General features: G+C 44.3%; 1 protein-coding gene across 5 annotated transcripts in view; it reads right to left on the bottom strand.

The window, feature by feature from the left end:
- Window positions 1-436: 436 nt before the first annotated feature.
- The window catches only part of IRAG2 (inositol 1,4,5-triphosphate receptor associated 2), a 35,830-nt gene continuing 11,714 nt past the window's right edge, over window positions 437-24,552 (bottom strand). For 2 of the 5 annotated variants that reach the window (XM_040062630.2, XM_058420278.1), the window contains exons 15-40: window positions 23,349-23,462; window positions 22,976-23,077; window positions 20,337-20,500; window positions 18,863-18,977; window positions 18,269-18,431; window positions 16,451-16,512; window positions 15,460-15,525; window positions 14,540-14,648; window positions 13,268-13,415; window positions 12,439-12,520; window positions 8,926-8,990; window positions 8,778-8,842; window positions 8,562-8,678; window positions 7,104-7,186; window positions 6,900-6,972; window positions 6,141-6,195; window positions 6,028-6,055; window positions 5,340-5,480; window positions 5,031-5,165; window positions 4,062-4,209; window positions 3,146-3,189; window positions 2,468-2,545; window positions 2,295-2,359; window positions 1,724-1,825; window positions 1,481-1,585; window positions 437-1,098 (exon numbers count right to left, since the gene is read on the bottom strand). In XM_040062630.2, the coding sequence (XP_039918564.1) occupies window positions 855-1,098; window positions 1,481-1,585; window positions 1,724-1,825; window positions 2,295-2,359; window positions 2,468-2,545; window positions 3,146-3,189; window positions 4,062-4,209; window positions 5,031-5,165; window positions 5,340-5,480; window positions 6,028-6,055; window positions 6,141-6,195; window positions 6,900-6,972; window positions 7,104-7,186; window positions 8,562-8,678; window positions 8,778-8,842; window positions 8,926-8,990; window positions 12,439-12,520; window positions 13,268-13,415; window positions 14,540-14,648; window positions 15,460-15,525; window positions 16,451-16,512; window positions 18,269-18,431; window positions 18,863-18,977; window positions 20,337-20,500; window positions 22,976-23,077; window positions 23,349-23,462 (2,673 nt within the window). In that variant the 3' untranslated portion in view covers window positions 437-854. The remainder of the gene's footprint in view (window positions 1,099-1,480; window positions 1,586-1,723; window positions 1,826-2,294; window positions 2,360-2,467; window positions 2,546-3,145; window positions 3,190-4,061; window positions 4,210-5,030; window positions 5,166-5,339; window positions 5,481-6,027; window positions 6,056-6,140; window positions 6,196-6,899; window positions 6,973-7,103; window positions 7,187-8,561; window positions 8,679-8,777; window positions 8,843-8,925; window positions 8,991-12,438; window positions 12,521-13,267; window positions 13,416-14,539; window positions 14,649-15,459; window positions 15,526-16,450; window positions 16,513-18,268; window positions 18,432-18,862; window positions 18,978-20,336; window positions 20,501-22,975; window positions 23,078-23,348; window positions 23,463-24,552) is intronic. The other 3 variants (XM_040062632.1, XM_040062633.1, XM_040062631.2) reach the window with 3 other exon arrangements.

Below are 24,552 nucleotides of genomic sequence, written 5' to 3'. Positions count from 1 at the left end.
GTGTGGCTGGAGAAAGGTAACACACCCCACTGCTGAAAGCTGGAGTGGCTCTCACTCTCAGGTTAAATGCAGGTGACACACAAATCTTAGAATTCGGACTCTGACAGTGGCACAGGCTTCAGCTCATGGTGCATTTTCTCCTGCAACAGGTAAGTGAACATCTTACAGCAGGCTCTGCCAAAGACAACGACTGGTCTCTTTATGTGTTCAGTGGTGAGAAAGTACAAAACCTCCAGCTCACTGAAACCAGTGAAGCTTTTTCAGAAGAGCTGGGAGAAGAGTCTGAATTTCACTCCACACTCTACCATATGCTCAAGGATTCTGCCAGCAACGAAGCCATGGATAAAGTGGAAAGAGCTGGCTTCTTGTTTATTGATTCTGTGTATCAGCTGCTCCTTGCTACCAGAGTTTTAGCATACTCTTAGATACTGCATGCTTTCCTTTAAAACTTTATTATCAAAAGCTTTCAATAAAGTTACATTTCAAGTCTTAAATCCTTTTCTAGTCAAAACATTGAAACAGGTTCTAAAACACAAACATTTTATCTTCGTTCAAGCAAAATAAATTCTTTATTCTCTTGTGGCTAGACCACCTAGACATGTTTATTATTAGCTACATTCAAAATCACTATTCTGTTGTAAACTTCAACAGAACTGAGACCCTTTCAGCTACTTTTAAAGATGACTTTTTTTGGAGTGGGAAAAAAAATACCTTTTTTTTTTTTTTCACTTCAAGTCATGCTTTAAAGAAAAGAAGTTCTTCTCTCCCCTAAAAATACCCACAACCCAACAAAACATATAACCTTCAATAAATCCCAGCTTCATCTCCCGTCCTGCCCGGCAGCGGGGCCGGGGTTATACCGGGGGAGGGCCGTTGTGTTGCAGTCCTGTGTAGGGCCACAGCAGCTGCTGCACTGACGTCCAGGAGTCCCCGGTGCCCACGGGGGCTGCATCCGCCGGCCTCTGCAGGGACAGCCCCGTCAGGAAGCTCGTGAGAGCAGCCAGCAGGACCAGGATGGACACGGACACCCAGAGGGTTTTGTTGGCGTTGCAAAAGGAAGCCTTGAAGTGGGATGTCCACACTGACATCAAACTGTACCTGGGCAGAGCAGGAAAGCACAGAGTCCTTCAGTGTTCCTTCAAAATATGCAACTCTTCCCACTCCACCAAGCCTTAGGGCAAACGAGACCCCACAAACATCAGAAGTGACAGATTGTTACTGAGCTGTGCAGGGGGAGCTTTGGCTCCAGGTATAGAACACAGCCCAGGAAGCAAATTCTTGCTAAGCTGGCCCAGCTCACCAGCCCACCTGTGCTCCCTGTACCTCACACTGGTTCTGAAGAGGATGCAGAAAAGCTGCCTTGCAAGAGTGGCAAGAAATCTTGCTTGTTAGAAAGCTCTGAATATCCTGGCCTTTTTTTTGAACCCCTCTTCCCATGTACACCTTCCAAGCGTGGCTTTAACTTGTGAAAAACACTTACATTGACTCCAGGGTCCATTTAGATGAGTATTTTCCTTTTTCAGAGACGCTTTCCTTCCTAGTTGGCTGTTCCTGTACTTCAGCAGGTGATTCCAACTGCTCATTTCTGTAAACAGAAATCAACAGTTCCAAAGCTTTGCCAAATTCACAACAGCTTGGCTTTATAGCCCTGACCAGGTGGTGAATTAAAAGCTCATTAAAAACCAAACCAGCACACCTGGGAGGAGGCTGCTGCTGAACTTACTTGGTTTCAAAATGCTCCTCTTCATACTCTGCCCAGGAATAGGTGCTGAGGAACCTCTGCAGCGAGGGACGCTTCTCGTTCTGCTTCACCCCTAGCCTGCCCCTACCATGTGTTAAACAAATTTGTCTGATTTTTCCCCAGCAGATAGAGAGCAGAAAATCAGAAATTTATCAGCAGCCTACTCATTTGGCTGACCTCAGACAAATAACTTACAAATTTAATTGCTTGAAATTAGGATCATTTAAAAAAAGCAAACCTAAATGAAACCAAACAAAACTACAGATCCATCCACTGTAGATATTTAGGTTTCACATTTTAGTTCTAAAAAGAAAAGAAATAAAGAAATGCCTCAAGAAAGTTGAGGGATTTTTTTTTAAAGCTGTCAATGCTCAATAAATAAAAAAGGTGAGCTCATAAGGCTCATTTACACATTATAGCTCATAAAACTAATGTGAAAGGTATAGCCTAAATATTATTATACCCCATGATCCTCCATAAACTGCTTGCTACATGCACAGTTAGAGTAAAAAAAATATTTCCCCCATTCAAAGACAAACCCAGGTGACTCTACCAACTGCTTGATCTCCTGCTGAATCTGTCACTCCGTTCATCCCCATCAGGTTCATGGAGCTGGGCCTGGAGGGGAAATTTGTCACACTTACTGCACTGGCATTCTGATGCTCCATCCCAGCCAGTTTTGGGGAGGTGAAGCACCTCAGCATCCCTCCAGCAGCCCCTACTTACCAGTGGCACCCCAGTCCCTGCATTCCCAGCACTCCTGGGCACTGTTGCAATGCTAACTCTCCGCAGGGCTGATGAGGGCTACACAAATAAGAGGCATTACTGGCTCTTAGCAAGGCACAACTGGGTTACCCACTGAGCACACAGAATACCATCTGGTTTATACAAGCTCTATTTAAAAAAGGGATGTAGACACCTAGCTTGAAGTGACACACAAAGAATCCAATCTCAAGTGCAGATCAAATCAGATTTTTAAAGCGGCATCTTTCCACAGTAAGTGCTTTCTGCCCACCTGAGCAAGGCTGGCTACACAGCTTCCAGCAAAACACCAAAATTGAATGTAACTAAATTCCCCATACCTCACTCACAGGAATTCTTACACTCAGTTTGAGCTACTCCCATCTCATATTTTTGTGCTAAAACCTCCTTAACTCCAAGAGAACCATACATGAACAATATTTCTTAACCAGTGAGTGAGAGCCTGACAATTTCACCTACATCTTCTAAGGGGGGCCGCTTAGAAGGTTGGTGGGGTGCCTGAAAAGTAGATCCTCCTGTTTGATGACACCAGCCCGTATTTGTGAGAGAAAAGCACCAAGCAGCAGAGCACCAGCACACAACAAAGCAAAGAAAAACACACACACACTTAAAAAATTTGAAATTTCGCGTAAGGACCATTACCTTAAAGTTAAAAGGACTTGGTAGCTTCTTGTTCATAGATTCATCTGTGAAGAGATCAAACATCAGAGATGAAGAGATCAAACATTCCTGCTTACAGGAATGCAGTGAGTGTAATTTGCAGCCTAAGGTCTGGCTTTCTGTTTGTTTAAGCAAAGCATTCTCAGAAAGCAGAAATGAGATATCAGAAAAAAGTTTCCTATTTCATTAAATAAGTTCATAACATTCAGACATTACCTTCCTCTGCAAGCATCAACTTCTGTCACTGTCATCAAATGCATTCTATTATCGAAGCAGTGTCCTCTTACAGCACTATCTTTCAGAGTCAGGACTCTGATTCAAAAGGCTCCTGCAAGGATTTTATAGTGTGGAAGGCTTCCCTTTTGGTGTTCAAAAAACACATCCTATTTTTCAGGAGAATTTAATACTTCTCTGGCGAAGCCACAAGTACACAGCACTGGCTGCAAACCTGCCTGCTGAGAAGGGGAAATTGAGGCCCCCCTGCACTTAAGGGGTTTGTAATTCTCATGTAGGAAAGGGCAGGGTGCATCTGTAGAGAGCAGCCAAAGCTCAGCTACCTAGAAATAGCTACTGTGAGCAAGCCAAGCACCCAAATTTACTGCTCACAAGGAATAAGATTGTCACCAACACATGCCATGCACTTTGCTGAAAGCCAGAACATTCCTGTGTACTTGCAGTGGTCCCACACACACAGCCTGAGAGCCATAACAGTTTAGGTAAAACTTTGCTTTTAACAGTGTTAATAAATTGCTATTCCCCCCCTCCATTTTTAGAAGAGGCAATAAAACAACCATATAATTCTATCACCTAAGATGCGGAAGGATTATATCACTATTTTGCAGCTCTAAGGGTCTCTCTGGCAGGTGCCAGCAAGGGGAAAGAGGCTTTTCCTGGTTACCTCTGTCTCCAAGGCAGCTGAAGGACCTCTCGTTCTGGAGCAGGACCTGCTTGAGCTCCTCGAGCTCCGCGTGCTCTTTGGCGTACATGCGCTTCAGGTTCTCCACATGCTGGATCATCACCTCCACGGCCTTGCTCACCCGGCTCTCCTGAGGGAGCAGGGAAAGCAGCAGCTTCAGGAACTGCCTCATGTTTGGAGAGTTCCCCCTCAAGCATCTGCTCTCCTCTGGTATCTCACTTTTATCCTCCCTTTCAAAGCTTCACTACAACCCCTGTTCCGGCACATGCTACACAGCTTTCATTTCTCTAGGGATTGCTCTTGTAAAATAAATAAATCAGTCTTCAGTTTTCCAAGCCCTTACAACTCCTCCTCATCATCTCCTCTGATCTACAAGTCTCAGCTGCCACCATGCATCTGCTGGTATTGCCAAGTCGTGTTTGCCTGCTGCTCTGGGGTACTATACACAACTACACCTTACAAAGCCCTGCTCAAATGTTATTTTCCATAGATGCAGCTGATTAGCTGCCCTTCCCATAAGGCACAGAACCATCTTTGCAGCATCAAGGCCATTGTTACCTCCCTGCTTGGTATTTTGTACATCCCACTGCTGCAAAGTCTTTGGTTGGTTGGGGTTTTTTCTGTTGGTTTTTTTTTTGGTTTTTTTTTGTTTTTTTTTTTTTTTTTTTTTTTTGTTTGTTTGGTTTTTTTTTTTTTTTTTTTAACCAGAACCTTATTATTTCTCTTGTTGGTTTTTGCAAAATTCTAGCTGCTCTCAGTACCTGGGATTCTTTATAACACCACAGAGTGAGAAGGCCAGGACTAAGCTGTACTGGCCAGTCTACACTACAAAAACCAGGTTCCCAAATCCAATCCTGGAACCAGCAGCCCAGCAAGCAGATGTGGCTATCATCCTTTTGCAGCTAGAAGACTTCAGCTTTGTACAAAGTGCTTTTAGATGGAAAGTGTTACCTGATTAATAGCTCCCAACATCTCTGCTCTGCTGGCAACTCGAGCTGCATATTGGCTGAGGAACTGCAGGCTTTTCTGCAGCTTCTTAATGATCTCCTGTGCTTGGTTATCTTCTTCACACAAAGGAACTAATGCCTAAGAGCACACATTGGTAAGAAAACTGGTGTGAGTTATTAAAAGAGAATGAAGGGTTGAGCTGATGACACTGAGGAGCTGTGTTCAGGCCCACATCAGTGTGAAAAAGCTATTTTAAGAGAGGCACTCACATTACTTATCCCATCCACCCCACCAGCCCTGGCCAATACTGACCTCTAACATGTTCACAGCATTTGTGATCTCCTTTTTCAAGTTTTCTTCTGCCAGGTCTCGGGACCTCTCTTCAAGCTTCACTCTCTTGTCCAAGGTGAACAAGTCACACTTAAAACCTAAAGACAGCCTCAGAAATTCAGCCTGTTGTGGGAAAATAAAAGACTTCAGAGGAATCCAAGTGATGCAGATGTAGATTTGGACACTGATATGACATTTGGGACTGTACCCCATGACCAAAGTTTAGGAGAGATACAGAAGAATAAGTGAACATGACCCACTTCCTTAAAGCAGGCTTTCCCATCTGCAGTGATGGGGAGAATGTTCTGCAGCCAGAAGAGGTGACATCCTGGCAGCACACTGTGCCATCTGTGCCTTTTGACAAAACTGTCTTAAATCAGCACATCCTGCCTGGGAGGAGGTCACAGCAATGCTCCCTCAAGCTTGCAAACAAATATTGCGGTAGTGACATATCTTTGTTTGGTTTTAAAGATTCCCAGATTTCTCCATCTCCTCTCTTGCAAAAATTTCCATTAGGCTTGGAAAGAGATTTCACAAGTTAACCTACACATCTAGTTTAAGCTGGATCATTCTTTTTATGTAAAAGAGGAGATTGATTAATCAGAGATCAAAGTTTATCTACAGGATCTGTTATCTGAAACACTCCAGGATACAAGAAGTTGAGACTTACCTCCACTTCCTTCTCATTTGGGGAGTCACTGCAGGAGAAGAAAAAGAACCATGAAACAGGCTGTGGCTTTAAATTCATACCTGCAGGTGATCACTGAAAGTCAAAACACTTACGGCTCATTTTGCTTGGTTTTATCTCCTTTAATGCCACCTGCAGTGGGTGAACTCCCTGAAAAGAGATCAAAAAAAAACCCGTTTTCAGACCAAAGTGAAAAAACAGCCTCTCCAAACCAACTTGTGAGAATCTTTTAAGTTTCCACAGAAGCCACTGTTCAAGATTTCCAGCGTTAAGCTCTCACCACTGAAAATATCTTGTGCGCCTCAGGTTCTATCCATTGTGAGGCGCCACAGCACTGTCACTTGTAAAAAACCCCAACAGTCCGTTCTGGGGACTTCAGCTGGCATCTCATCAGCAAAGAAATGGTTAATTGCAGGTTTTGGCTTTAGGCTATTATGTGATTTACTACCTCCCCAGCTTTTAGTGATCTCCAAAGGCAAAAGAGGAGGTGATTTGGAAAGTAAGGAGAAACAACCCCCTGCTCCTCTATATAATGGATAGCACAGAGATGCTTCTTTTACAAATCTTTGGGGAGAGCAGGAGTGCCATAACTATTTCAAATATCCCAACACTTTGCAGCTAAGAATTTTCTTCCTGTCTAGAGGAATGTGAAGCTGATTAGATTCAGTATCTGCAGAAATCAGAACAGCAGATTTTGCATGACACCACTGTTGTTCTCTTCATTTTGATCTCCCTAAAACAAAAGCCTCTGATCACGCTTGGTGTGGGTCAGGCAGCTCCCTGCACCTCTCTACACAGCTCTAGACTCAGCTTGTGCTCCTGTAATATGAAGGTGTCCAGCAAAACCCCCTTACCTTTCCTGCTGGGAACCACAGCTGGTGCTTCCTCACTCTGCTCTTTATTACTTTTCTTTTCCTGGCCCAGCTCCTAAAGGCACATCAGATCAATTACAGCAAGGGAGCAGCCACACCACCCCAGGGGTGTCCCCTCCTGTGTCACTGCTCCAACCCAGCTGGGCTTCTTGCTGTCACGAGCACTCTTACCTGGTCTTCTCTTACCTGGTCTTGCTTCAAAACACTTTGAAACACTGGCTCGTGTTCTTCCATCACCAGGCAGGATTCCTTCTTGATCTGACCTGGGCCTGTGGAGAAACATTCCCAAATCCAAAAGTAACAATAAAACACACCGAGCTTCCAACACCCACCATTTCAGCCGTGGGCCAACTGGGCTAAAAAACTGCCCTGAATGCCTTGAAAGATCACTGAGAAAAAGAGGAGGCAGCAAGGAACACTATAAAGACACATAGGAAGAAGTGTGATGATAATTATGATTGGAAAAAATCCCCATAATAAGAGTTACATGTCTACAGCTGAGAACAGAATGTACTTCCTGTAATTGAAGTCATATTCCCTTGGATAAATAAATTTTATTATTTTGCTACCGGCATGGCAGTTTTGCTGTTGTTATGTTTGCGGTTTAAAAAGGCAGATTTTAACTAATATCTATACCTTTAAGGACATCTAGAATATTTTGGGTTTGCCCCTGTTTATGCAGTCACATACAGCTGTAAGCCAAAGAAACAGCACAGGGAAAAACAAAAAGGAAAACAAAAACCAAGAAGAACTCTAGCTTCAGGTTAGAAGCCTCAAGGGGAGATTTATCAGTTCTAATATTAGGAACATTTTCTTTTCAGAGATGCACAACAGGCAGCTGGATTCTCAGACTTTAAAGCTATTGGGACTCTTTTTAATTTGTTCTGCATATCTGTTTCCTCTTAGCCAAAGGCACCTGGAGCACATATGAAAATTAACAGTAGAGGGAAATTAGTAGAAAGAAAATGCTTTTAAATGAAGGGACAGAATTAGATTTCAGGAAGATAGTACTGAGGAAAGAAACAAAACCAAACAAGAAACTGTAGTCTTATTTTGAGGTAAAGATGAAAAGATGCACAGGTATTCTGTGCTGCTTGTTCAGATCAGCTTTGCAAAACCAACTTAAATATAGTATGGACACGTGCTCCAGTTTTGGCTTGGTTTTATAGTTTTTCAGTGGAAGAAAATCATGAGATCTGGTAAGAATTATGGCTCTAGCAAAGACAGAGCAAAACACAAATGCCTCTACCCTCATCTTTCCTCTTGACCCATCCCAGCTTCCTGTACAAGAGCCTTGAAAGAGAGGAAAGCGTCTGGTGGCACTACTGAACTAAATAACTGTTTAAACCCATAAAAAACGTGTTTTCTCTTGTCAAAATTATCTGAGATTTTGTCCCCACTCAGTGTTTTGCCAGCTGAGCAAGCCCCAAGGTCTCACCAAGTTGTTTCATGCTCCCTGCCTGCAGTGCTGTGGGTAAAAAACTTTATTCCTACTCAGCTTCAGGGAGGCTTGAGAGCAGTGGCTGCTAAAAATACTTGCAAAAATAGAAATTCTCATGTTGTTGCTCTTACTCAGCTTCCTCACTTCAAAGATGTGCTGGAAGGAAACCATTTCCTCAGTGGGCAGTGCAGCAGCCACTGTACCTGACACGGGAGCAGCTGGGTCCTTATCGCTGTTTGTCTCTGTTGCTGCAGAAGTTGACACATCTTCCCCTCTCTCATGTAAGCCCTTGGATGTTCTTTGCTCCATAACAAGGCAGCCTGCAACGTCAGACAGCAGAAAACACAGCTTTTATTCTTCAGTAAACACACAGGCTTGGGCACATCCAGGACTTCCAGCGCCCCAAATTAAGGACTCACCCGGTACTGGTGCTGTGCTTTCCACTGAGGGTGCAAGAGCTTCTCGGGCTGATGTTAAGTGATCACTGCCAAAACAAAACCCTTTCAGATACTCATCCACATGATACAGATTCTTGATAAAGGATTTTGAATTTACACAAGATCTGACCTGGATGGGATCGGAGAAGCTGGTGGTCTCGACTCCCCACGGTCAATCTTCTGAGAGAAAAGAGTCTGCATCAGAGTGATAACTGCCAGTGTAAAACTTGTGTGTCAAAACTTGAATTTTCCTGGCTGTGCCTAAACTATTCCAGCAGTGAAGAACTAGCTGGTAAGTGCACAGTTTCACCCACTAGTCTAAAGCCATCTCAGGAATGTCCCACTCAGACATGTTTTGGTTCCTGACTCCATGGTTTGCTCCTAACATAGATTTTCAATGGCCAACAAGCATGTTACGGCACCACCACTGTTCCATCTGTGCATCAGGAGAGATCCATTTTCAAGGTCTGACACTCAAAACCTACAAGGAGGTGCACAGAGCTTCACTTGGCTGTAGGGATCAGACTCATTAGGTAAATAAAAGTGTTAATAGTCACAGGACGAGCAAGCAGGTGGTTCAGAACACAGAAAACTTGTGTGCTGTGTTGTACATCTTAGTGACCACCTTTGAAAGGACCCAGTTCTACAATATTATGTGTTACAATTACCCAGCCCCTTCAGAGGCCTCAAGCCTCCCTGGTGTGCAAGCAGCAGAGGAACAAAGCAATTAAAAGCTGGCAGTTTTTCTCGTGTTCCTCCAGCTGCCACAGTGCGGTTTTGGACCTGAGTCTTATCACATCGCAGACAAAACCAATATCCTCTTGAGGTTTTTAATTTCGAGGGAGGCGTTGTATGTGCAATATCCCTCTTCCTCTTTTCACCCTGGAAAGCTCCATGCAGCTTGCTCATTCGGCTGTTAGGTTGAACCCCCTTTATGGGTGGAAAATACAAGGGGGAACTGATGAGGTTTAAAGGGTTAAGTTGGCTATAACTTGTGCTGCATTATACCCACTGTTGAAGAAAATTGTCAAAAAGAACCAAACTAACCCAAACCCACTCCTCTCTCCAAGAAGAGGAGGAATGAGGCCGGACAGCTCCCGACACAGCAAGCACCCAAGAGCACTGTTGAAGAGTGTGTGGAGAAACAACAGGCAAACCACATCAGCAAGTGATTGCCTGTGTTATGGTATCTTTCCTACTGCCATAAATGGCCTCAGAGCACACAGGAAACCCAGGAAACGAGAAGAGGAGGTAGCCAAGGGCCCTGGCTACTCCTAAGAGTGACCAATTGCTCCCAGCGTCAGGAAGTGCCTTTTCCCTCCTCCCCGCCCTGTCAGAGCTGGGCTGGCTCTTGCACAGCCCTGCCTCAGCCAGGTGGATGCTTCCTCTAATGCAAATTCAGGCCATTTTTATTATTATTATTTGAAGTCTCTCGTAAGCTTGAGGAAGTGCAGCAACGCAATTGCCCTGTTCAGGCCTTTGGGTCTGCAGGAGTATTGGGGAGGGAGAATAATGTCATGTTGGAAAGAAAAGAAATCTACAGGGCTTTTAAAACTAACACACAACACCCAAATAAACAGAAAAGCCCTTGCATCACCTAGAACTGACTGAGATGTTACATTATGCTATATGACCAGTCCCTGCCCAGATTGGCCCGTGGTCAGTGGTTTTTTTTTTTTTGCAAAGATCCTCAACTCAGTTTTTTAAAACCCTAAGCTGTCTACCAGGGTTGCACACTCCCCCGTATTCCACATAAAGGGGATAAAAAAAATCCCAATAAAAGAGAAACATCACATTCTAGACTTCTTAACAAAACAGAATTACACAATGGTTTGGGTTGGAAGGGACCATAAAGATCAAAGTTCCAACCAGTGGAAGGGACATCTTCCACTCATCCAGGTTGCTCAGAACCCATCCAGCCTGGCCTTGGACACTGCCAGGGAAGGGGCAGCCACAGCTCTTCTGGGCAACCTGTGCCAGGGCCTCAGCACCCTCACAGGAAAACCTGTTTGTGCAGGGCATTAGAGAATGGCACAGTCCTTTTATGAGGAAGAACAGCCAAAGAAGACCCTGAAGCACATCCCTAATCTCTTCCCCCCAACATCCATCCTTCTGATTTGCATAATGATCCAAGGGTTCTCTATCTCAGCCCGCAAATTCTGGCCACAGTCTGACACAATTCCTCTGGAACAATCATTAACATTTGGAAGACCTCTCTGGTTTTCAGACTGTGGTACAACCGCCACATTTATAAATCCAAGCAATAACAAAAAGCCCAGGCCTCACTTGGCTCTCACGAGTGCTCCTTTATTGAGTAGCCCCTGAACTTCTATGGTGACAATGATTTGACACAAATAATTTGAGTCACTTACATACTGATCTGCTCAAATACATCTGCAACTCCAATGTAATAAAACTCCAAAGAAAACTAGGGAGACTTTTTATACTGAACAAGGATATTCAATTTTTCCTACATGCTAGTGTTCAGAACAAATACTGGGCACAGCCCATTTGCCTTTTTTCTGGGACAAGCTTTAACATTTTCATTTTTCCCCTTCAGAACATTCATGTGCAAAGCTTATACTAAGAAGTGAGAATAAGACTGGAAAACGACATTTTTGAGGCCAGCTGGAATTACAGAAAGCCCCAGAGCAACAAAGCACAGGTGTTTCACACACCTTTGCACAGCTGTAACTTTCCAGAAGGCCTGGATAAAGTAGGAATCCTTGAGAGGAGTCTCTTTAAGAGGCACTTAAGTAGTAGCAGCACAAGCTGGGAGTTCTTCACCTGCTCTACACCCCAGTGTGCTGAAACCACAGAAAGTCCCCAAAACTCTTACTTTCTACTTTGATTTACCATTACAACCAGACCATGCTGTACTCACAGGTATCACACAACAGCCAAGATCACCCTGAGGTTGGCTGCTCTTTAGTCCCAAAGGTTATTTCTAGGTTCACAGAAACCACTGACCAATATTCTTCCACCATCCTCACCAAAACTGGAGTTTGTAGAGCTCATTAGAAGCTCTGTATGGTGGAGCAGAGAGTCTAGATTTAAATAGTGAGGACTGAGGCACAGCTTAGGTGTGCTGAGCTGCAGTTTCTCTTGCTGTTGCCACAAGAAAACTGCAAGCTCAAGGCATAGATTCAGGGCAGCAGTGAAGGCATAGCTGAGTACATCAGCTGAAGGAAAGCTCCCCTACAGCAAAGATGGCATTTTTCAGCTGTTACATGGTGCCCGTGGGAGAAAGTGCAAAGAGAGGCAGTACTCCCAGCTGAAGCATCCTGTGGCTCCTTGCAGGTGGAGAAAAAGAGCTAAAACACTCAGTTCTTCCCTGGCAGAACCAACTGTTACTGCAGAACCAGCGTTGTCCCCAGCCCTGAAACCGCATTTAAAACACTCCATAGCTAAAAGCACAACCCAGTTGCAGGTGAACACGTTTGGTTTTATAACCAAGGTATTGCAGAACCATGCCCAAACAGAAGGGAACACCCCCCACAGCACCCTGCTGACCGAGGCCAGCTCCATCCACTGTGGAGCAGTGCTGATTTATGGCTGAGCCATCTGAACCTGGGTCTGGGCAAGGCACAAAATGCTCGAGCCCGTTCAAAACCACATCTCGGGCATCAGAGGCAGCACTCACCTCAGCAAGTGAAGAGTCCATCATTGCAATGGAAACAGGAAGGTCTGCATCAGTGTAGTCATCAGCAGAGCATATTTTCCACCTGGCAACACAGGCTTTATTTGCATATTGCCCAAACAACAGAGAGATAGAGTGCCCATTTTCCTTAAGCACATAACAACTGAAGTCACCACACTCTGTGCAGTCAGTCAGCTGGTCTCTCAGGGAAAGACAAATTCATCACCAACACCAATCCCTCCTCCCCCGAACAGCCCTTTTCCCAACCTCCTCCACACTGCACAGTTCTACAGAAAGCCAGTGGCAAAAGCTTTGAGAGCTGCTGAGTCTCTTGCTGCAGACTGCCTGCTTCTGCACCTTCAGGAACATCCTTATCTTTAAAATATTCACTGCAATTCACTTCAGCTTTCATAATCTCAAGCAGTTTAATCTCAATTTTAAAGATCTAAGGAGGCAGCTTGATAGGCAGGGGCCTCAGAATTCCTGCTCCTAGCTCTGCAAAAAAAGAAAAGTGACTCCTCAAAGCCAATAGGATTTTGGCACCTAATGGGAACGCCAATTGTGAGTTAAACATGGAAAACAGAGAAGAATGCCTAAACCATGTCTCAGTTCTCCAGCATGAAATAGAAACCCCCTCGCTGTATTTGCTGGTCACCAGAAGTTCCAGTAAAGAATTTTGGTGAATAGAAGCAAAGTGTTGCCCTGGATCACCAGGAGCTGATCACCAGGTGTTCAGTATTCCCTCTAAGGGTGGCTCCTGCAGCACATGGAATCTGCTAGACCCTGTTGACTCTTCCCCCTTCACCCCAAAAAGGTTACTTGGCCACCTTACCTGCATTCTCCTGATGTCACATCTGAGCTGGACACGTGTCCCACATCACACTTCTCCAAGGTGCATCTGCCAGAGCTCTGCCTGCAAGGCTGGTTCCAGCTGTGCCCAGGAGGGTTATTTGGGCAGGAGGTCTCCAAGGTCAGAGCATCTGTTAAGAAGGAAAAACATGAAGAGAGGTGGCTCCTGGCAAAGTTGGATTTAGTTTCAAGTCAATTTTTTGGCTAATTCTAAAATAATCAAGAAGCAGACCAACCAAGCAGAGATCTATAATAAAGCAACTTCTATCTTGGTAAGAAAAGGTTTGGTCGCATGGCCCCAACTTGTTTTGTAGATGGAAATTTGGCAAAATGAAACAGCCCTCTCAGAGCAGCAAAGCGCTCTGATAAAGAGAAGCAAAGAAAGTTCTACTTCCAGTCCAATCAATATGGCCTGGAATTACACCTAAACATTCATAGTCTGTGTGAGAAGAACCTCTGTGTGGTACCAGCTGGGAAAATGCTTGTGTGGGGAATCCCAAATGCAGCCCCCTGCAATGCATAGCTGTCAGTGGCTGCTTTCAATCCTCCCAAGGCTTGGGAGATGTGGGGAAGTTCAAAAAACTCAGGAATGCAGCAGAAAGTAACAAATAAATCTGCTGGGAAAGGTGGGGCAGTTCAGCCTGGAGAAGATTGAGTGGATGCTGACAGAGGTTGCCCAGAGAAGCTGTGGCCGCCCCATCCCTGGAAGTGTCCAAGGCCAGGTTGGATGTGGCTCTGAACAGCCTGGGCTAGTGGAAGGCGTCCCTGCCCATGGCAGGATGATGGAATTAGCTGATCTCTAAAGTCCCTCCCCAAACCATTCTCCCACTCTATGATTTTATTCTCAGTAGCTCTGTTACTATCGAGGTTGTTAAACTGCCCTCATCTCAGCAGCCAAGGAGCAGGACATCTCAGGGCGTGCCAGTCAGAGGGAATGGGAAGAAGAGAACTCTCACCCTCTGGATCCAGACTGACAACCATCCTGTCAGGAATATACTTGGATATATCATTTATACCAATAGTTCCTTAAGATTTTGGGAACTGTCTGTCAGGTTGACAGACAACCTCCTCTTCAGGCCTTTCACCACCAGCTCTGTAATAATGGTTCAGATTCCTGGATCACATGCATTAATAGGTTCAAGCCCACAGCAAGTTTTCCACACTCTAGCAGCACGCTCAGCACTATTGAGACTGTTCTGTCGACTCTTTCTATATTTCAGGTGAAAGAGAAACGTCCAGCACTATCAGGTCTTACCTAGCAGAGGGGAGCTGTGCCAGTGTGAAACACCCAAGGGCAGCACCCAGGGAAAGTCAGAGTACGAGGTGGGTCCTTCACTCCATGGTCGTTTAGAGCAATGGAGCTGCTAATTGAAAAAATAGAAAGTGCTGCTATTCCACCACACTGAATACATTAATGCCACCAACTCCCCCCACACACTGGTATCTGCATAATGTAACACCAACAGTTACACAAATACGTCTTCTGTGGCTTTTTTGTCTAGAAAAGCAGAAGAGCTCATATCTTCAACAGGCAGAACAGTTACAGGAAGGGGCAGGGTAATTAAACTTTACACTTGCAACGAAATGTTTTGGTTCAAGATAAGTCTGGAAATAAATCCTACATAACCAGGCAAGATGAGCCTGAGAAGAGAACCAAAGAAGCCACTCAAACCCTGTGAAAGGGGTAAAAAGGAGAAAAAAAAAAAAAAAAAAGAAGAAAAATCCAAGACACACTATTTCAGCCAGTCCAAGAGGTGTCATCTGAAGATGGCATCTGAGGAAACTTCTGAAGCGACATGTGCGCAGCTGGTTTTGATCTGATGTTGCTTAAACAATGAAAAATGGAAAACAAAAATGGAAGAAGTGCCATCTTCAGACTGATTTTTTTCTCAAAAATCAATTTATCACAAAGCTGTGTTGTGCTTCAGAGGAAGCTGGAACCTGGCTTTGCAATAGCGTTTGGAATATGCTTTTGTATGCACATAAACACCTGCATGCACATACACACAGATACTGATCTCAAATTACTTTCAGTGAACGTTTAACTCGGCAAAGTTTCTCATGAGGAAAGTTATTTATTTCCCTGAGGTGAAGAAGAAAAAAAAAAACCCCACCCAAATAACCCCAACACCTCATGTTAACAGGCTCAGCAATGATCACAGCAAGCACACTTACCTTCCCTTTTACATGTTCAGCCAACGTGGGCAGCAGAGCGTAGTCAGATTCCAACTCTGCACAGCACTGTTGTAATAGAGAGAGAGTTTAAGGCAGGCAGGCAAGGAAAAAAAACCAATACAAACCAAAGAATAAAAGGAGAAGGAGCACTACCAGTGATTCTGAGCAAAATGCAACTTTATCTTTGAAACTGAACTACTTGAACTACTTGCAGCTATCAGTTGCAAAACTCTGCAGTTGTTTCCCCTTGCTACTTTCAGCCTTTAATTTTCATGCACAAATATAAGTTCTATTCACATGCAGCTGGCCCAGTTTTGACTCTGCTCCTCTGATGCCCCTGTCACAGCCTAGGGGACATTTCAGAACCTTCTGTTTGCTGTTAAATACTTTGTTGGTCTGTGTTGAAGCCAGAGTGCTCAGATCCTCAGCTATAGCATTCCTTACCAGAGCCAGTTGGGAAAAAAAGAGTCTCTCCACAATGTTTCCCCCTCCCTCCCCTCCCCAAGTTGAAGCAAGTTAATTTTATTCAGAGCAAAGCACTCCAGAGTTATGAAATTCCCAACTAATTTCTCCACAGAGGGCCACAAATGCTTAATAACTGTTTTACTGCCTATACCAGAGTCTGGATACTGAAAAAATACTACATTATGAGGTTTTAAACATTTGTTTTCAAGCCTGTCTGCAGAAGTGAGGGCTGGCTGTGGGGCAAAAAATCACACCAACGCATCAAGGGAATGCTTCCCTCAGCCCCTTTTGATACCATCACCAATAATTGCTCACAGTGAAGACCAACACCACACCTGTAAGCCATTTTCCCATAATAATAAGGAAAATAATGGGCAGATTTGTACATAGAGCTTATGTGCATGTTAGAAAAGAAGATACCAGGTGCTGCCAGATCGTTTGCAGCTGGTCTCAGCTGTGCTGTCCTTCCACCAGAGCCCCTCCTGTGCAAGCCCACCTTTCCTGCTCCCAGCAAAGGGCACCATACCTGGCACAGCAATTCGCAGAGTCGCCTCTGCAGCAGCTCCCATCTCAGGGCATTAGCAGTTGCTATGAAGAGACATTTACAGGTCTAACAGGGTTCCTTACAACGTGATAACGAGCAATCCCATGTTACAGCATCTCTAACTACTCCTTATCAGAATTTATTGCAGTTCACATCAGTCTGGTTAAACCTGCAACAGTTTTTTTCCCAGGAAAGAGAAGACACTGGACATCTTCACCTGTAAATCACAGGCAGTACTTCCTCGCATCATTAGTGGCAGGATGCCACAGCTCCCTGTGGAAACACATCCCTTACTTACAGCCTAAGAAAAGAGAAGTGTTTGGCCTTTCCACCTGACATCCTGTACAGAAGTTGTCAAGTCCATGGGCTTGGTATTTAGAAGCATTTTCCCCTCTTACCATGCAGGTGGGAGGAAGCAAGGAGGCTGGAATGGATAGGTGGGGAGGATACCACAGCCCAGCCCTTCAGTAGGAAGAGGCACCAGACCTAGCTGGCTTTCTACAGGAACCAATACCAATATAAAGCATTTTTATTCTTTCCTTCAGTGCCAGCCTTGGTTTCTCAGCCCGGGCCTTCTTAATGCTTTGCAACTTTTTTACACATCTGCCGATTTATTTATCTGCAGAAAGACTTCTGTAAAGCAGCTGGAGTAATTTAAATCCAATGTCTTAGCCACTTTCAGGGTGGTGGTGTTTCTTTTTCTAAATTTTTAAAAATTGTTTTGATTTTTATTTTTTAGTTGCAGTGGCACCAGTCTCACACATCTGGGGTTCTCTCTCAATCTACTCAAGCTCACTTTGCAGAAGAACATCATCTATTCAGAGCAGGAAAATGACAAACTATTTCCACTGCTATGCCTCTAGCTAAGAACAAAATAAAGCAGCTGCACAGTTTGAAGGAAGCATGAAAGCAACACAAACACACACATGAACGCCAAAACACTGGTCAGAGGGGAGCGAGCACAATTTGGGGCTGTTTCTGCCCTGTCAGTGTAAAGTTGTGCCTTAGAGCTAAAGCAAAGGGTCCCAGGGAATTTTTCCTGCGAGACAAACTGTGGTTTCACATGGAGCTGTTCACAATGCAAACGTATATGTTGAGCATATGGGGTAAATTCATGCCTGAGGCCAAAACATTCAGAGGGCTTAAATCAGTCAAATCCCTTTTCTGTAAGAAAGTGATCACACTCCAGAGTTAGGAAAGAAAAAGCTGTGTGTCGCAGACTCAGACCTCTGCATTGTTTAATTGCCCACGTTATTGAGGTGCTGGTGTCAGGAACTGAGTAAGGAAGAGGCAATGTGAAGTTGCCACAGCTCTGTGGCAGAAGTTGCACGTGTACAAGGCAGTGACAGGATTGCTTTCCACTAAAGAGCAGTCTAGCACCACACAGATATTCAAAAACACAGAATGTACGAAAATCAAGTCTATTTGGTTCAGGAAGCTCCAGGAAGAGGGATAGCTTTGTTAGGGATAAGGTGGGGAGCAGCACTTTTGGTAAAGGAGTGCCTGTGCCATCCATGGAGTTACTAATCCCCCTCCTAGGGCTGGGGGTTTTGTTGGGAGCTTCTGAAGCTTTGGTGGGTCCCAACACCCACCCTCTTCTCAGCAGTGAGAGATCTCTTCAAGGAGAAGGAAAAGTAGAAAAAAAAGGGGGAAAGGAAATCCCAAATAACAAGCAAAACTCCACAGAGCATTTTACTGGATGACCTGCAGATCAACCCTGTTTTCCCTTGATGTAACTAAACCCTAAAGTACTTGCCCATGCAAAAAGCGAATGCTGGCACATTTCCAAACGTTACTCACTTTTGTGGTCTTCCACCTTCTCCTGAAGCAACTGGCAAGTGCTTGCTAAAGCTGCATTCACATCCCTGAGCTTCTGCTGCTCAGAAATGGCTTCCTCCAACTTGCTCTTCAGGGATGCTGCTTCCTCACAAGCAGAGTGAAACGCTTCAACTTGATCCTCCGCCTAAGCACAAAAGAATATTTAGGGAAAAAAAGAAAGGAATAAAAAAAATAAAATAAAGCAGCCTGGCTAGCACAAGGAGCCTCTACAGTTCATGTAAATGAAACCAAACTGCATCTGTTCTTTCTCAGGAAGTGATAAAGCTCCCTCTGAACTTCTGCATTTTTACGTTGGGGTGGACTGTGTATGGAAGCTATTTTTGGGCCCTTTTTTTTCCCTCCTCTTTTTTTTTTTTAAGCCACCACAAATATGCAATGCTGCCTCTTTCATCAGCAAACTGTTGTCACCACCCCCTCAAATTTTACTTCCTCTGCTGGTTCCACTTTTGCAGGGAGGCACACCACTCCGAACATGCGATTCCCTTCCCCGCGGGCAGCCGCGCTTCGGACGCGTCCCTTGGCTCCCCACGCAGAGGGAGCTGGGCTGCCCCTTACGTGCTTGCTGGCATCCTCCAGCTGCTTGGTGGCTTTTTGCAGCTCTAAACGCAGGGCTTCAGCCTGGCCAGCAGTTTCTTCTTGTAGCTGTCTGGCAGTTTCCATCTCGCGTTGCCTGTGGGGCGAGAGAGCGCAAACCGCAGCCCCGTTAGCGACGTTCCGGAGCAGGCTGGCCAGGGCAGGTGACACGCACCAAAAGTCAGCTGTCACACACTTCAGCTCCCCAGGGAATCAGACACAGGGGGTTTTTTTACAGCAGGAAGGGGATCAAGGCTTTCTGTGATGTTTCTGGGTACCACAGGGGAATCACCAGAGAACTGTCAAGGAGCAAGAGCTCAGCGGGGCAAGTTTCGCAATTTGGACAACAGAATGCGTTTTCTCAGGGTTTGGGAGGAACAGTGGATGGATAGAGTCAGTCATTCTAGAAAAAGATACCCTGGAGCTACTGCTGCTTCATTGGTTTGATTTCTTCACGTTTGAGAGGGAATTTCACTTGACAGCAAGCAGATGCCATCAGAACCAGTGCTAAAGAGGATGGCTTTCAATGAAACCCTACTTTTGAAAAGTAACCTTTGCCCATTTCCTCCCTAACTCACTTCAGCTCTTTTTTTTTTCATCACAAACAATTTTGACACAGAGACAGCTTTAAGAAACCAAGCCACCAGTATTTTTGTCAACTCTTTTCCAGGTGCGGGGAGAGCACGTAGGATGTGGTTCAGTGAAAGGTAAGTCAGACAAAAGTGTGATACAACTGCTCTGCATCAGCTCTTGGGCCTGCCAAGCCCTAGGGATATCCCAAACTCAGGGACAGGGCTTGGAGCAACCTGGTCTAGTGGAAGGTATCCCTGCCCATGGCAGGAGCTTGGAACTGGATGATCTTTAAAGTCCTTTCCAGCCCAGGCCTCTTTATGATCCTATTTCTAAGATCAGAGCTCATAGAAGGAACCATAGGCCAAAAAAAAAGTTACATTTTCATATTTAATGACGACTCATGGAAGCTGCACCCTTGGGAAATTGAAATATCATCTTCCCTGAGCCTAGCAACTGTCTCCCAAAGTAAAAATACCTGCAGACAGATATTTAACAGCCCTCCTGCTTCACACAAACCCAGCAGTTTTTTTAATGGCTGCACCTGCTGGATAGGCAGTGCCCTTGTGCTTTAACTTCTCAGTCTGTGGTCTCCCTGCTGTTTTCAAAGACACCTCCAAGACTACATCAGCTCAGACACGAACCTTAACTCCCACACAGTATAGACCTTGTGCTAAAACCAGATCCACTCTCCAAAACAGAAGATCATTTCCTCTGTGAAAAGGTTCTTGAGAATTCAGTAGACTTTGTTCCACAAGAAAACCCACCCCAAAATAAGATAACTAAAGAGGAAAGAAACAAAAAAAAAACCCAAAACAAACAAACCCAACCAAAACCTAACCCACCAACCCCTCAAAAACCCAAAACACATGCTTTGAAAGGGTACCTAGCAGAGAGCTCTTTTCTTAGGTGAAGTTGCTCTGTCTTGGTTCTCCTTAGGTTGCCTGCCACTCGAATAAAATCCTTGTCTAAGGACTCCTTGCATTTTTCCAGAAGCTGGAGTTTCTGGGTCCAAAGATGTCTCTTTTCTCCTAGTTCTTGCTTGAGAGCCTGTCAAATTTTGAAGTTGCCATGTGGTTAGAGGAAGAGCAGAGCCAGAACCTTAATTTACATGGTTAGAATTGAGTTCCCTGCTCCACCAATTAATATCATCACCTACATCCCACGCTAGAGTAAGGATAAAAGGTGCCCAGATACAGCAACAAAAACCATAGCTCACAAGAGGAAGTTTTAATAAAGATCATCTTGAAGGAAGCCCTAAAATTGATAATTTGGGCTTCTGTGGCCCTTTCCTCAAAGAACAGCTGAGTCCACTGGTACCAAATTGAGTTTCTATTACAGCAAAATAAATGAAATAACCAAGAACCAATTAAACCATATTTCTCTTTGTCATACACAGCCAGCAGATGACCTGTCTCAGGGATGACCCCCACCAAAAAGTCTTTTAGATTTACCTCTGGTTTGTAGAAAGGAAAAGGGTAAAAATCAAGTGTTAGGTAACACTGAACTCTATTTCTCTGAGCAGTGGCTTGCAGTATAAATTAATGAGAAGAAGAATCCAATGTTCTCTCTCTGACCTTGCTCAACTGAACACATGAAAGAGTGTCCCCAGCTTTTAAAGAATGGTTAATGAGAGTCAAACGAAGGTCAGGAAAGAATGAAGTTTCTATTTCTGGGATTCTTCTGCAATTCTAAGGGGAAAACATCAATCCTACAAGTACAGGGCACATTATCTGCTTGCAAGTTGGAGTCTAATGCTCATGAGCTTCAAAAAAGAAAAAAAATTTAAAAAAAAATCACATCAAGTATCATGCTTTAAAAAAAAAGAAAACAACAAAAAACCCAAAGCAGGTTTTTGCTGATAAGTTTCTTAGGATGACATGGGAGGTGACCATGTGCAACTGCCCACATCCTGAGGATCTGTTTCTCAGCCAAGGCAGGCAGCACTCACTCACAGAAATACCATAATTTTGACACTTAAGTGGTATAGACTTATCAGGGCACATGTACCAGCCTTATCTGCCAGTAGAATGTATTTCACAGGAAATGGTGGGCAAGGCTTCTAGTGACAAATTTTGTTGACAAATTAATTAAAACTTGTACCATGAGCTTTCTCTGAGGCTGGAAGAAGCTACTTTTAATCTCCCTCTTTTTTTGGCTCTACCGTTGTTCAGCTCCATGCACAAAATTTCACACATATCTGGCTCATTTTGTCTAGGTGAAGATCATTTTTGACATGAAGTCATTTCCCATCCCCCACAGGACCCTAAAGGATGGGACTTTTTATTTTTAAAGAATTTTGCTCTTTCTTGATCCCATTAGCTCAGTTTCCAAATGCATCACTCTTTAGAAGCCAGGATAAGACTCATTTGCCACAACCAACCCCAACCCCCACAACAAAAGTTTTTTAGCGTCACATGTTTAACAGGAATATGATCCCAATGTGAATGTAACTTCACAAGTGTTTTTCAGCTCTGACAGCTTTGAAAGAGCAAGTTTTCAGTTAAGATCAAAAAGCTACAGCAATTCATGAGCCAGCAGTTTGCCAGAGTCTACCCAAAATCACATCTGGATGAAGAAGGTGAGATGACTGCACCTTCTCCTAGGGGAGGATTTCAGGATTTACCTGAAGAGAAATTATAAATGATTGCTCCAGCCCCACCCAGGTTACATTAAGAAGTCCAGCTACACCATCCTGCAACACTAGAGGACAAAAAGAAGGGCAATTTTCTGTGCAAAGAACCAACAGCCTCCAGCAGCACATCTTCTGGTGGCACCTGCTGTCACCCAAGGGAGAAGAATTGAGGGGTTTGACATCCATCAGGGAGGATTAAACAGCATTAATGTACAGCTTGGGGTTGTTGGAGCATTCCTAACAGCAGATCAGCAGAAAAGAACAGGTTACAGAAACAGCCACGTCCAATAAAATGGAAATTTCAGAAACTGTGCTGTTATAGGGGAGAGGAGGAGGGAACAAGAGTGTTTGGTTGTGTCCACAGGCACTTGCTACTTCACAGGGAAGATATTTTTACCAGTACCTTGAGCAAAAGACTGTGCTTGCAAGCCTCACTAGAGATATAAGGAGTAGGAGAAGTACATTACGCAAGATTAAGTTGTAAAACAAGGTTTTGTTGAAATTTTTCCTGTGGAATATACCCAGTAAAAGCAGAACTCTTTGCTTTTCACAACAAAATAAGCCCTATGGAGGTTTTGATTTGGAAATTTGGTTATAACTGCTAGTTGACCTGCTTCATCTGCCCTTTCCTTCAGAGTTTTAACAAAGGAAGCTCTTGCACAAGAAAAGCCAGCGAGAGCACAACATGTAAGTGAACAGCCATTGTCCTTTTCCTCCCTCAAAATCCCCAGGAAAAGAAGATACTTCTCTCCATGCAGCCATCTCTGACCCACAGATGGGCTCTGACCTCCAGTAATAAACACACACAGCATGCAGCAGCAAGATACCCACCTGAAGTTTTTGCACAACCCCATCATTTCACTAAATGCTTCAGACAAACTCTCACTCACCTCGAGTTTTCTTTCCCAGGCCTGTGGCATGCCCTCATTGGGATCATTTTCCCGTTCTAATGAAGCCGTGACAAGCTCCTCTGCTTCAGAGACTTCCTCTTGCTGAAAAACAAAATAAACCCCCAAACAACCTCCCCAAACTCTGGCATTTTTAGTGCTCCTCTAGAGCAACTCTGCCCAGAATTACCAGGATATAAATTAGCTTTCAAGTAGGTGCCAAGTGATCTTGTTAAACTATGACCACCTCCAATCTCAAACTGTCCTTATCTTTTCAAAAGGAGCAAACATAATCTGATTATCAGTGCCTGGAGAATTCCTAATTAAATTGCTGAGCAAAGACAACACGCTTATCCATGTAGGCTTTGCCACTGACCAGGTTTTGCATGATAGTCTTGAATTTTTCTCCTGCATATTCAGGCCCCTGAAGCAGAAGCAGCACTTCACGGTCCAGTGTTTCATCCAGGGACGTCCATTCAGTCCTGATAATCTTTGAAGAGACAGAAGAGCCAGCTAGTTTGTTTTGACATCCCCTTATTTCAAGCCAGCGTCAGTGATATTTAGATTTTCCCGAAGTACCCCTGCTCCGTATTTTCTGGAAGGTCAGATCTACCGAAACTTGAGGCTTGGAAAAGCGTTTTCAAAACCATCGCATCAACGAGGGTTTAAAAAACAAAAACAAAGCAAGCCAGCCAAGCTGCTTAGTGATCCAGCATAAATATTTGTGTCAGGGTAGGGAAGAGGAAGTCAGTAATTAGTTATCTTTATTCAGAGGAGTCTCTATCAAGTGATGAATAAGCCGAGCCCTTTCCTTACAGGTGACTCGTTGGAATCGTGTCTCACTGCAGTGTTTGAAGGGCAAACACAGTGATTCACTGGGACTCTGGGGAGCTGAAATATGGGATGATGCCTTAACTCTTCTACTAAGCTGTCTATTCGAGCCTCTCTCTCCTTTCTGGGCCTGAGGTTTTAGTCCGTTTGAACATTTTTGTTGTCGCTGTATGTGCTAGCTCTTTGCAAGTACACCTTGTACAAAAATAAGCAGAATTCACTCAGGAGCATTTCTCTGCTGTCAGCTGTGCTGCACAGCTTGTATCTGAAAGGAAAACAGCACTTAGGGAAGGAAAGGACTCCATGGATTGTCTAAGGAACTGGGAACAGAATAGCTCAGCTTAAAAGGAGAATCAAAGCCATAATGGTAGCAGGATGCTCTGCCTAAACTGGTATAAAACAGCTTCAGCAATACCCTAACTTGCAAAGATTATCAGTGATGGATTGATAAGGGGGTAACATGCTGCTGTTGGCATTGGAGAAGGCAAAGACCAGCCTGATTCCTCAACCCCAAAATCAAAAATTCTGAGGATGTGAAGAACAATGTTTCCCAACAGAAACCAGCACCAGTGAGGAAGTGGCAGGCAAAGCTCCTGACAAAGGACACAACTGAGCTGGAAAGATCAACAGTTGATCACTTTACGCCATAAAAACCTAGCCCTACTTCTTAAAGTCAGGGGCTTCTGCCACACCCCTCTAGCAGGAAGTGCATGGAGATCCCTCCCTCAGTTGGGGATACCCCTCAAAGT

Source organism: Hirundo rustica, chromosome 4 (genome assembly GCF_015227805.2).
Source record: "Hirundo rustica isolate bHirRus1 chromosome 4, bHirRus1.pri.v3, whole genome shotgun sequence".
NCBI lineage: Eukaryota > Metazoa > Chordata > Aves > Passeriformes > Hirundinidae > Hirundo > Hirundo rustica.
Note: the sequence above shows the minus strand (reverse complement) of the source record. Positions and strands in the feature narration are given on the sequence as shown.